The sequence below is a fragment of the Fulmarus glacialis genome, unplaced genomic scaffold, assembly GCF_000690835.1.
Source record: "Fulmarus glacialis isolate BGI_N327 unplaced genomic scaffold, ASM69083v1 scaffold41980, whole genome shotgun sequence".
NCBI classification, from domain to species: domain Eukaryota; kingdom Metazoa; phylum Chordata; class Aves; order Procellariiformes; family Procellariidae; genus Fulmarus; species Fulmarus glacialis.
In genome coordinates, this window is record NW_009186597.1 from 20,858 (window position 1) to 33,759 (window position 12,902).

The following is a 12,902-nucleotide window of genomic DNA, read 5'->3' on the forward strand; positions in this document are numbered from 1 at the left end:
ATTTCCAGTTTAGTGTTCAGAATTGGCAAAAGTTGCAGGAATTCTCAACAGCAGAAGATGCTGCCATGCTAGAATATGCAATAGAGGATGAACACTGTAGGTTTACTGCGTATCTCAAGAGATACAAATTGGCTGTGCTATAGTTTACAAATAGTATAAAGCACTATTGTAAATTACCACATGGCCTCATCTGGCAGCTTGCAACAAAATAATGTGGTCTCTAAGCTAGAGCTGTCATGTACTTCTACCTCATACAAAGGTACACAATTCTGCTTATATTTAATTTGCAAAAGAAAAAAAAATGCACAGCAGCATGGATCTGTGGAAGGCAGCAACTGTGTTACCGCTTAGGATCTGCAGATCAGGTGTACTGCTCCAAGGAAAACGCACAGCTCTGATTGCCAGCCTTCTTGCAGAGCTGTCCCAGAGTCCTCACAAGTGCAATGGAGGGAGAATTAAATTCTCTGCTAAGAGATGCGCTGTTTCCATTAACTCTTCTAGGATTTCACCACTAGCAGACAATTGAAAGGATGACATTTAATCTACTAAATCACTCAACCTAACTATTGGCACTCTGTCTGGATCAGACATGTGTCGCTGTTGGCAAGCGTGGTTAGAAACTGCTTTTGACTGAAGCAATGAGGCCCGGGGGAAGAACTGCAAAGCTGGAACCGGGGTGGTCACCTCGGTTCTGCACCCTGAACAACCAGTCTGCTCTGACCCACTCAAAGTGCCGCGGCTCACAGCAAGCTACCTGTCAATGTCTTGACTGGTCAATGTTTCGAGATTTGGTTCAGTGATACTGAAGTTGTCTTAGCTTTCTTTTGCAATGGCCTACCTGGAAAAAGGGAACAGGGAATATTTTAGGCAAAAATCTCTAGTACTGTTACATTCATACATTCCATTTCAACATTATTATCTTCTTGATACCATGAGGTCCGATTTTAAAATGCTGGTCACCAGTGATTACAAAGAACAATAGAAATGAAAGAGCAACCCTCCCACAATGAAAGGACTAGTGTTAAAACCCATGTGTGTGTAAACTCACTACAGATTTGCAACTGGAATCTGATGAAATGGATCTGAATCACTTTCTCACCCCCCCCTTTTAGTCCATTTCATCAGCAAATCAGGTTAAATCAAATGAAAGGGTTTTTTATTTTGTTTTTTTTGTGTTGTATTTTATGTTGTTTTTTTTTCATTTTTCGCAATTTTATTGTTAGAGCCCGATCTGGTTCTGGGACCACAATTTGTATCCCTGTGGCTTTTTCTCAGTCCATGGCATTGGCAAGTTATTGAGAAGAAGCTTTTGTTGCCAACGTAGCGACGCAGTGCTGCTGGAAGCTGGGGGACACTGCGGAGTTGCAGCCTAGTCTCTGGTGTTGCAGTTTTACTGAGCTGTTGGTCTCGCTTTCCACAATCCAGGAGGAGTCTTTTCCCATGACGCTGAGACAGCCTGTGCTAGCGCAGCATATCCGCTCGTCCATGATCCCGCTGGTCTGCTCTGCCAGGAGCTTGCTGCGGTTTAGCTGGGTCATCTCAGGTGCTTGACCCTGCAGGACAGCAGCTATGTGGTTCAAGAGATCTGTGAAAAATTCGGAAACACCCTCGTAACCTGAAAACATGAAAAATGAAGAAGAGAAAAAAAGGCAATTAAGTAATTTTCCTAAATTCTTTGAAAGGCTTCTTCTACCAGTTTATTTCTTGGGCTGTCCTTGCCCTCCAAGTGATAATAAAAAAGCTTCTTTTCCATGACGTCATTTTGAGTGACTGCACAAGCAGGTTAGCATAAAGAGAAACAGAGACACTTGCTACAAAAATACTTTTGTTCAATGAGAATACCTTTTAGATTTTCTGTTTCTTTTTCCTCCCAAGTATGTGTATATATAATTTTAGGTATATTGTTGTAATTCATTGCCAAGTCCAGGTTTTTCCGTAAGTTACAAACTCAGTGTTATAACAATTTTTTCCATCCTGTTTCCAGGTTTACTATGGAAAGTAGCTCTAATGCAGTTTCCTTGAGGGTCTGGATCCTCTCTGGAATTTGCCCAGCAATACCCTCAGGGAAACCTCAGAGGACAGCAGCCTGGCTTTATACCCTACAGAAAAGGCAGTTTCCCACTGTGTAAGAAGCAATGTGGTGCTTGTCTAATCTAACCTAACTTGGCACTTAAAACATGTTCCCTGCTATGAGCAATGTCTGAAAAAACACTCGAAGGACAGTAAACATGTATCAACGATACAGGATTTGGTAGAAACATCAATCTTTTATTTCAGTACTGAAACCACCTTTCTGCATGTTCTGTTAAGTGATCCCAGACAATTTACAATGCAGAGTTTAAAAACAAGTTTCCTGGTTGAAACAGTTACTCAAATACCAGGAGACATGACATTTTTGGTGACACAAAGGGTGGCAGTAGGCGTACAGAGCTTCTGGCTCTATTTTAAACACTCTGGTACAGGCACAGTTTTATCACTGCATTTATTTTAAAATTGATCCAGACATGCAATGTATCGGTACAATGTCCTGAAATGGATCTTAACTGCTACTGCATTACCTAAAATTGTTATCAATTTGATTTAGTATTTAGAGGTGACATATGACATTCAGTGTATTTAATGGGCTAGGCTGATTGTTTTAAAATGTCTATAAAAGTATTCTGAGGGTGACCTGGTATTAATACAGGAGACTGAAGCAATAAATAACAGTTTGAAGTCCCCTGTGAACAGCACACGTTCACACAGCAGCACATGAGCAGAACCAGAGACCACAAAGTAAATGCACATTTTAAAACACTTTTAGTGATGTGATCACAGGGCAGAAGAGTCCCTCAGATCCATAAATAATTAAATTTTAATCTCCATTCTCCTGTAAAGATCAACCTCCTTAGGCAATAAAAACCCAACTTCCTGAAAAACATATGGTATGAGGATAATTTCACCTTAAGATAAATGTGGTGATTTTATGGTGTATTTATGACCCATACGTTAACCAATTAACTCTTATTTAGGCTGCTACATTGCTTTGGATTTTATTGCACTTTGTCGCAATTCTCCTAGATACGTAACAGGTCACACAAAACACTATCAATGTGAGACAACAGCTCCCAGTTTTCCTTTCTCAAAGGATTCACCAAACAGATCACCATTTCAAAATGTCAAGTTTCCCAGTGCCCCACACGATAATCCATTGGTCAGCAGGGGGCAACTTACAGCCGGTCACAGGAGCCAGAACAAGATCTCCACCTCTTTGACAGAGGTGCTTGTTACGCTTTCTTGCTTATGTAAAAGCCATGGGATTAGCCTTCAAATCTACTCAGAGTGCTTCAAACACTCCGGGAATAAGCCATCTCCACAGTAACAGCTTTAATATTCAGAGAGGAGATCCATAGTACCCTAGAGTGTTTCGTGTCTGCTCACTGAAAACAAACCAGCTTTGTTTGAGGGCACCTGGCAAACTCACAAAGAAGTTGCTTTAAATATTTAATGGGAATAAGATGGCCAGTTATTCAGTCCTGAAATCAGCAGATGTTACAGTGTAAGGAAGCTGTATGCATCAGGCAGGCTTCCTCTGTGCAAGCCCTCTCTGCACACTGGGTGGAAAGGCCCAAGTAATTCTGCCTGGTCACTCAGAAGAAACTTCACACTTCTGAAAAAGACATACAAGGAAGGCAGGAAGAGAACCTACAAGGAAGGGTGCCTCAACTCTTGAGCTACAAGATGCCTGGGGAAGGCTGCAAACTCTGGATAATTGCCTCACTCTGTTCACTGGCTGCTGCTACAGGCCTTTCAAAAAAGGCAATTGTGGGACATCACTGTGCTATGATGATAACAAAATCAAGAAGGGCAAATTAAACTACACCTTCAGAAACTACTGGTAATGAATTTGGAGTTAATGTCCCACAAGGAATCAGTGGGAGGATATAAGTTTCGCACGCCTCAAAGCACAAGTTGTATGAATCGTGCTCCAGCAGGTACTACCCTAGCACTGCCCACTGAAACCATTTTGGAAATGCCTGTCTACAAGAGGCCTGAATTTTGCTATGTTGAAAACAATCTCGAGAGTCCTCTGGCTGAGCATGCATAGAAGGATGTCCACTCAGCAATGCATCTGAAAACAAGTACCTGCCCCCCTGAGCTTTGTGGAGTCAAGAAATGCCTATGAGCATTTTTAAGCTAGCGTTAGAGATGCTACCTGCCTGATTTTTAGAAGACTCTCTCTGATCTGGCACACTCTCTGCTTTTCTGCATCTTCTCTTGGGCAGAGAGAAATGGACAGCCCATGTCCTGCATTTGTGGCAGCATATTTACACAAAGTGCACGTCCAGATCTGATGCTTCCAGCTGCCACATATAGGCACACAGAACCAGCAGTTCACCCGTACTGGTGACAGGCTGCAAAATGTGTGCACAAGCTGCTGCTCACACTGGGTGATCTCAGCCATGGCCACACAACAGCAGGTTATAAGGAACCTTTTCTCTGTTACCTGAGGTCAAACATAAAACCCACATGCTACGTGACTGTGCCTATAGTTAAGTATCTCCGCTGGTAACCACAGCTAAATATAGTCCTGGTGGTTTCCCACAGAACAGGAAACACAATAGGCCTTTTAGACATTTATCTTTAAAATCTTTTTGAAGAGTTGCTGGTGTTAATGGAGCAGATAACAGATGATATCCTCCTACAGGTACATCTGCTCTCAATTCTGACGTTAAACTAATCTCAAGATGACATCCACAGAGTGGCAGATTCAAATGAGCTTCAAGCCTGGTAAACACAAAAGACAGCACGCAGGGAAGCCAAGCTTCTGGGCAGCTGGACAAGGCTTTGGTCAGGCCTGGCCCCAAGCTGTGGCTTGAGCTCCATGAAAGAGGCTGTGAATGCTCCTTAAAGGGCACCTCTTCCTTTCCCTTCCCCAAAGCAGTGGTGCAGAGATAATGTAGTAGGTCCTCGAACTGTCTAACTTGGCTCCAACTTGGCTCTACTGCAACTCTTGCAGGACAGGATGACTTGAGGAAGAGGAGCAAGGGAAAGCCCCTTCGTGGGACTGCACTGAGCCAGGAACAGTGAGATCCCACTGCTGATGCAGCCCATCAATGACTCTCTTGAGCAGGGCTGAATTTGAACTTCTCATTAGCAAGGTGCTGGCTCCATCAATGAAGCCAGCCCTTGAAGCTGCTGAGCCTTAATCATATTGGCCCTTGGACAGAAAAGCAGCTGCCTGGGCTGAACATGCTTTTGGGCAACAGAGTATTCTGTGTTGAGATGTAACTTTTCTTCTGTTGTATTTTACCCCATTGCTTTTCCTCTGACCTCAGCAGCCCTGAGAGCAGCTCATCTCTCTCAGTTTTACAAATTTGAAGGCAGTTTTGTCTACCTTCTCTCTTCCATATGTCTGGTCCCTGCTGCTATTCTCTAGACTTTCTCCAACTGGTCTTCAACCTACCCCATGGTGATAAAGCCAGTAGCTACCTTCACTACCCACACGTTCACCATCAAAAAAATCCTGTGTGAGACACAATGTAGACCTGTGCACAAGAAGTTTCCCCGTGCTCTCAAGCCTCTTGCAAGGACTAAACCACTCTATTAATTCAATGTCTCCTCAAAGACCAATTACTGTGCAGATTGAAACACACGATTTTGGCTGAATAACAAAAACTATTGCCTCAGAGTAGAAGTACAACAGAGCACAAGGCTTAAGGCAGTTCTGCAAACTTCTGCCACAACAAGAAGACATTACTCCTCTTTAAGTACTTAAGTTTGCCACTAGTTGTTCCCCAATCTGGACTTTGCAATATTTCAAGAGAAGGGGAATTTCAGTCTGTGCGAAGTACCAAATCCAAAACAATATTTGAAAAAACAAAAATCCCAAAACATCAAACCAAAATGCAGGCTGCAGGATTGCAAAAGAATGTCCTGCATCACTGACTTCAAAACCCAGTGTCTGAACTGTAATCCCATTCAGAAAACTGATTCAGCTCCACGTGACACCCAACTTAGGCTGTTTCACTGCTCTTGGCAGAAGACTGTTTTCATAGGTCTGCAGATTGCATCAACACCATACGGTAGAACCAAGCTGCAAAGTGACCTGAGAAAAGCAGGGCTGGAGTTTTATAAGGAAGCTAGTCACTGTGGAGATATACAGGCAAGGCACTACAGGGCAGTGGGATTGAGGACCTGGATTGAAAGATTAAGATGACTGGGGGCTCAGGGCAAGATCTCTAGATGTAAAGATTCAGCCATATTGAAAACTCAAAGTCTTCAATGACAGGTTAAACAAACTGTAACAGCCTGTGTATGTCTCTGGAAACAAACATCACTATTCAGGTGATGAGAAGATATTCTTAAAGAGAAAAACCCCATGCAAAACAGCATCAAATGACATGATGTATTTTTTTCCTGTGTTAGGCTACTGAATTTAGCACAAGTGACAGACCATTATTGCCTCCCATTATACACACTTAAAACTCCTTTTAACAACTCCAGTGGTCAAGGAGCTTACTCCAGTGGTCAAGGAGCTTGATTAGTTGTTTCCAAGACATATGTTGCACTAAAAAAAGTGGAGGACAAATTTACCAGTTTTCACATGCTCTATTCTATTGTTTTACTGCAGGATCCACTTATGAGAACCTGCAAGGATATTTAACCCTTTACAGCAACTTCTGTGCACCTACAGTTTTATCATCTTCTTCAGATGCCCGATATTGTCGCTTTTGTGCACAAAATGTCTTTTCATGGGGAATCAATTTGCACAGGAAGAGATTTTCAAGGGAACAGTTTGCTGCTTCCACCCCCTCAAGACTTTCAATGGCACAGAATCTGGAAAAAAAGAAATCTTAAAAAGCTCTCCTAAAACAGAATTTATTATTCTTCTTTTCATCTTCAGAATGAGGGACAGGCCCAGAAAGGCTAGGTCCCAGCACACAGTCCCATGCTTCAGTTCCTGGGCATCCCTTCGCAGGGAAGGGCATGACAGCCATGTTACAGCTGGCCACTAAAATTTGACCGTATCTCCTAAGAGCTAATATTTCAGTAGCACATTCCATATCTAGATTAGGGTTTCACCCTTCCCAGATTAAACAGTATCTGATCTTAGAACTATTTGGCTGCTGCTCTCCTGTCCCCTCTCTGGGAAGCAATGATGTGAGATACCAGCAGTAAAACTTCACACTAAGCAGGCACTGCACAGTTTCCACAAAGCATGAGTGGAAAGGTCTTTCTCACCTGGGAATGCATTTATATCAATGACCGCATGCTGCCCAGTCTGATTGTTAATGATGATATCAATTCCAAAGAGGGAAACTCCCAGAGCTTGCCGCAGCGCTTTAGAGATTTCCCGGATGACGTCGTCGTTTGGCCGCTCAAATACTCCTTCGATTTTATCCAGCTATAGTGGAAAAAGACACATTACTAAGGGACTCTTAAACAGTCTTTTTAGTGGAAAGATTAATTTTCAGAGGTTTCCAGGTGCATATCCACCAAATCTAATTGCAGAGAACTGGTGGCATGAAACAGAGAAAGACACCAAACAGAAACTGCTTTCATAATTCAGAATCCTACCTATATTGGAAGTTGACCTGCTCTAAAGCACCTAGTTCTTCCTCTTCATACTGGTGCAGCTCCTTGAGAGACACAGCAGTATAGGAATGAATGGAGAATCAGACTCACTATTTTAAGTACTAGATCTATACCTTAAAAAAACAAATACAGCTGGCATGTTTAACCTTGTGCTGCAAATATTCTGGATATCATTCTACTATTTCAATGTAGCTTAAGGCCTATGTTAAAGGACTGGTAAGTCAGATTCCTGGCCATATAACACAACTCAGCTGATATCTTCAGGGCACAGGCTAATTCAAAGGGGATATCTTTTATATGCGTTTTCATGTATAAGTTATTCTACAAACATTTACTAGGACGAATAAGTCTGGTTATTTATGACTGGAAGATGTAACTTTTCTCACTTTTTAAACAACAGGTTATGCAGCAGAAGTATGCTGTTATGCCTACAGAAGCATGTGTGGAATATGTACATGTATAAGAGAGATGGCAGGTAAACCGCAGGAGCATATACTCTCTAAGTTTGAAAGTAAAGTTATCCATAAAGGGATTTATGACTAGCACAATTACAGTTTTAATTTTTAGCATGCCCATCAGTGTTGCACACAAAATTTAATCATTGCAAACTACGAAACTACTCCCCAATAGAGCTTGTGAAACAGAAAAGAATCTGGAGACTCAGAGATTGAAAGGACCCAGTCCTGTAAAGTGACTTTCTCAGCAGTCGAGTGCCCGAGAACTTGTTAGGATTCATACACGCAAAGCTTATTAAAAGGACTGGTAACTCAAGGATGAAACTGTGCTGTGTGCTGGCACTGCTGGACGTGGAAGACACCCAGAAATGGTTCCGTGATCACAGCTCAGGCGTGCTCGCACCGCAGGCAGCTACTGGCCCTCGGTGGCCCTGCCCAATGCAATTTCTCTGCTTGAATTTTCACCATTTGTCCCTCCTCACAGAACTGAGTCCTAGAAGGATGATTTATGCTTATTAAGCTCTCTGGACAGGAAAAGGCCAGGTATTTGCATTCAGAATCTCCTTCTTCCCTTTGCCTAGATTAGCTCTGGGGAGTTTAGGCCTGGCAAGCAGCACAGGCCTGCTGCGTCAGTGCTTCCTCACCGGAGCTCGGTAAGGAAAACCAGAGGGACACACAGTCATGCTGGTTCGTTGTACCAAACAGACCTCAGCCTGCAACACAGAAGCAGACAACTTGTGAAGGAGAGTCACTAGCTACTAACGCTTTGATAAGAAAGGACTAGATAGTTTTCCAGCCGCGCTAGAGGAAAAAAGACCAAGTGTACTTACTGCTGTTAAGACAGATGAGGATTCTGGCTTTGAAACATTGTGGCTGTTGAAAAATATTGATTCTCTGTCTGGAATTAAAAGAAGGTTATAAATAACTTTATACCAGATTTTAATTCCCAAAGGATTAGTGCAAGGAACAGTAGATGGCACTGCAGCCCCGGCAATCTAAGTCTTCATCACTACCGGGCAGTCCCCCGCCACCCACCCCACTCACAGGGCCTCTCCTGCCTGGCACTTAGCTCCCTGCACAGGCAGAGACCCACAGCCACGTCACCCACGGTTTTCGGACCTCGGACCACAAATACATAAAACTGCACGGGGTTAAGGGAAACCGGTTTCCTTTTCTTCACCAGAGCCAATTAACTAAGTTCAGTAAGATAATGAAGTTAATTTCTACTAATTCGCTATCCTCAAAGTGACAGTTCCAATGGGAAGGCATGTGACAGAAGGGACAAGCTGCATTCACTGCAGGTAGTAGACTGATAGCACCCAGGGTACACTGACATCCCTGTGAACCTGGGGAGGGCACTGTCACCATGGAGGAAAGCAGTAAATTTCATGCTCAGGACCTGCCCTCCCTTTGGAGACACCGCAATAATGCAGGAGGCACCCTGAGGTGACAGAAACCAGTAACATACCACAGTGGAAACCACGGGGAGAATCGTACCAGCACCTCCTGCCCCGCTCCCTCTGTGCTGGAAGTTTTACTGGTGGGGAGAAATCCACCACCACAAGTCTCCCCTTGGGATTCCCACCACAGCAGACTGACGGCATCGTACAGAAAACCCGCATGGGAACACCCGGACCAAAGTCTCAGCACGCAGGTGGCACCAGCAATAGAGTGTTTCTGCTATGCTGGTCTCTCTGAGTGGACATTTAAGAGCAGTCACAGGGCCACGTACGATAAAGATGGGGGAGCCGTGAAAAGCAAACCTAAATCCACTCCTCAGTTTGATACCACCGTATACTCTTCTTGCCTTTCCTCCCATTTAGAAAGGCCCTGTACTTTCAGACAATCAGCTCCTGGAGTGCCTCACAGCTACCAGATCTGCTTGATCGTCAGATCTGCCTAGTCAGGTGCCTGCAGCATGGCCCCCTTAAACTCTCCTGATGAGGGTAAGAAAGCCAGACACTTATCCTAATCTGCCCACAAAACTTATTTTTATGTGGGCTTCCAGACAACTTTCAAGTCTTACACTAATGGATGAGACATTAGCTAAGGCATTTTTAGAAAGATGCCTTAAAACATTCTCTTCCAGCAAAGGTACAGACCAACTGTCCTAATAGTTTATATGAACACAGATTCTGGCCTACTTAATTTAATCAGGACATAGAGCAGACCTAAATGTAAATACAGGCATACGTATCTACAGACAAGGACTTTTATCGGGATCCTACTATAAATATACTAACAAAATACATATTGGTGTGCAGAATGCAATGGTGAGCACATACGGACACACTAAGATCAGCAGAAACCACTAAGCAAAGTGACAAGAAACTGGCACTTGTTCATTCATCTCTTTCAGCTTGATACCTTCTCCCCTCCCATTCCCACCTCCTGGATTTGCCCAGTTGGAAGCAGATCATGCTCCCATCCACGCCCTGCTAATTCCTTCTTGCTTCTGAAGGTCCACAGAATGCAGTTCTTGGGAAACAGTTTTTTTTCCATAAAGGAAATTTTAGTAATCTTTACCAAAAACCTTTGAAGTGCTGCTGTCTAGTGACACATAGGAGGATCACTGTCCTCACTGACAAATCCATTCCTCCTTCCCCCCAACACGGCTGGTATCTACAAACCAAAGGACACTTCCCACCAAGGTTTACAGCACTGGGCCTCACATGAAGAGAGCGGCTCATTTAGGAGAGAGCACAAGCGATCTTTAATTTAAATACATACATAATCAAGGTAAAAATAGGCAGAGGAAGTTCTGAAATGATGGAATCCAGGAAATTCTCTCCAAAGCACGTTTATAAACAAACCCCAAAACAAATGACACATGAACTTACTGTGAAATTACGAGAATTTCTCTCCCTCTTCCCCTTTCCATATGACATAAAACACTGTTTCTAACAGGTAAGACTCAGGTTACCATTGCATAAATATTTACTATACGAATGTCATTCATATGTATTTCAGAGCAGATGAGTTATCTCCCTTCCTATTGAAATAATACAGAAGAGGAAACATGGTATGTAAGAACCAGCTGCCTTCACTTCAGCAGCCTTTTCAAAGATTTTTTTTTTTTTTTGAGCTGTTTGCTGCCAAGTCTCCGAGAACTGACATTTCCTTTTAAATCAGCACAACGTACCTGAGATTCCCGCAGAGAAGTTCTTTAAAGATGGTCTTTTCACCACCGTGTAGGATTCCCCGACCACGAAGACTTTATACAGCACGGCATTGTGATTGATGAAGCTCTGAATGACGCAAGGAGGGCGGACAGCTTTCAGGCCCTCCTGGTTGAAGATGATCGCCATCTGGAAACACACACACACAGTTGTGCACAAATCTTTCAATAATTTAACACTTACCCCACCACCTGACTAGCAGTGAGGGGGAACATCTGCTAGTGGATATATATGGACCACATGTGAATTCCTTCTCAGCAGCTAGTCCTATTTCATTATGTTTCATTTCACTGACACACAACTCTCCAAACACCACTGGCAGTGCAGCTTTCATTTTCCATCAACGTTTTCTTCTCAGCTCTTTGCAATTTCATTTGCTGCTTTTAGTTGGGAAGCTACTGCAACTGCAGGTACAACAAAAGGGTAAAATATTTGACCAACACAGACGACAAAGTTTGTATTGAATACAAGTGTGTATATCATGAGAACAATAGAAGGAACGGCTCTATGTACTAACTATATGAGTTCTTCCCCACAGCTCTATTTCCCGTGGTTTAGTTCAGTCCAGTTGCAATGGCCTAAGCACCAGGGTTTCACCCACATCATCAGAGAACTTCTTTCAGACTCTAGTAGCTCTTACTGCTAGCAAATACTGGCCTAATGATTTTCTCGGCTTGGTTTCACCCCATCACTCCAAATGGATAGTCCTCTTGAAGGGACTGGAACAAATACACCAAAAAGGAAGGCATTTATAGGGCCTGAATGATGAACAACAGCTGCCTCAGAGTACGGAAGCGATACTGGTAGGTGCATAGAAGTACTTTGATGAGCCTCCATGTCTTCAGCGCATGTTACACTGCTCTTTCCATCGATCCCTCCATTACCATGCTTACATGCATATATAATTATCATAACCGTAGTGCCCTGTTTTGCAGGTTTGTTCTTGGAGTATGGATGCTGCCATGGCTTCTACTCAAAACTGGCAGCATTCTGGCACAGGCTGATGAAATTACTTTATACTAGTGTGCCCCGACACAGCAGTGAGGATAAACTTAGGTTTGCTCTCTATCATCAAAGCCCTGAAAAAGCCATGCTCTAGTTACCTGAATATTGACCTCTCTTCATTATTCCAGTGATGCTGGGCCTTGTTATCCACGGTGGCAAAAGGGCACATTGATAGTCAGGTCAATATGAGTAAGGACTGTTCAAGGCCAGAGAACCTGACATACGTTTTATCTTCCTTTTCTCTGGGCAAAACTCCCTCCCACAGGTAGGGATGCTTTGGTTAAAGCACCTTTCCCCTCTGAAGATCCTTGAAGACAACAGCTAACCATCCATGTCTTAAGCCTGCCGCCTACCTCAGTTAGTGCAGGGTGCACAACACTTGCCAGAAAAGTTCCTAAGCTCTGAAACACAAGTTTTTTGTTATGCGTGTTAGTATTTTCTCACTGGCCTCCTTGGGCCTCGTGTTTTACTCGGGATGTAAGACAATCCAGAGAGGCTAAGAGAATTCCTGTGGATCCCACAGTGACTCCACAGTGATATACAGAATAAAATTGGAGCTTCCTGCCTCAGCATGATGCAGATGAGTTATACTGCTTGCTCTCTCCTTCCACATGCTTCCTGAGAGTTTTTGTGCTTTCTGAGATTAGCTGTATCTTAGTGAAGTCATAGAATCATAGAATCATTA

The 12,902-nt window shown here is 43.3% G+C and overlaps 1 protein-coding gene across 1 annotated transcript; it reads right to left on the reverse strand.

Moving 5' to 3' along the window:
• Window positions 1–1,185: 1,185 nt before the first annotated feature.
• ITPK1 (inositol-tetrakisphosphate 1-kinase) lies at window positions 1,186–11,341 on the reverse strand (the record flags this gene model as incomplete). The annotated part of the gene is made up of 4 exons (XM_009572086.1): window positions 1,186–1,615; window positions 7,225–7,387; window positions 8,864–8,931; window positions 11,176–11,341. Coding segments are annotated over 4 exons (720 nt in total), but the record flags the coding sequence as incomplete, so codon positions are not given.
• Between the last annotated feature and the right edge of the window lie 1,561 nt (window positions 11,342–12,902).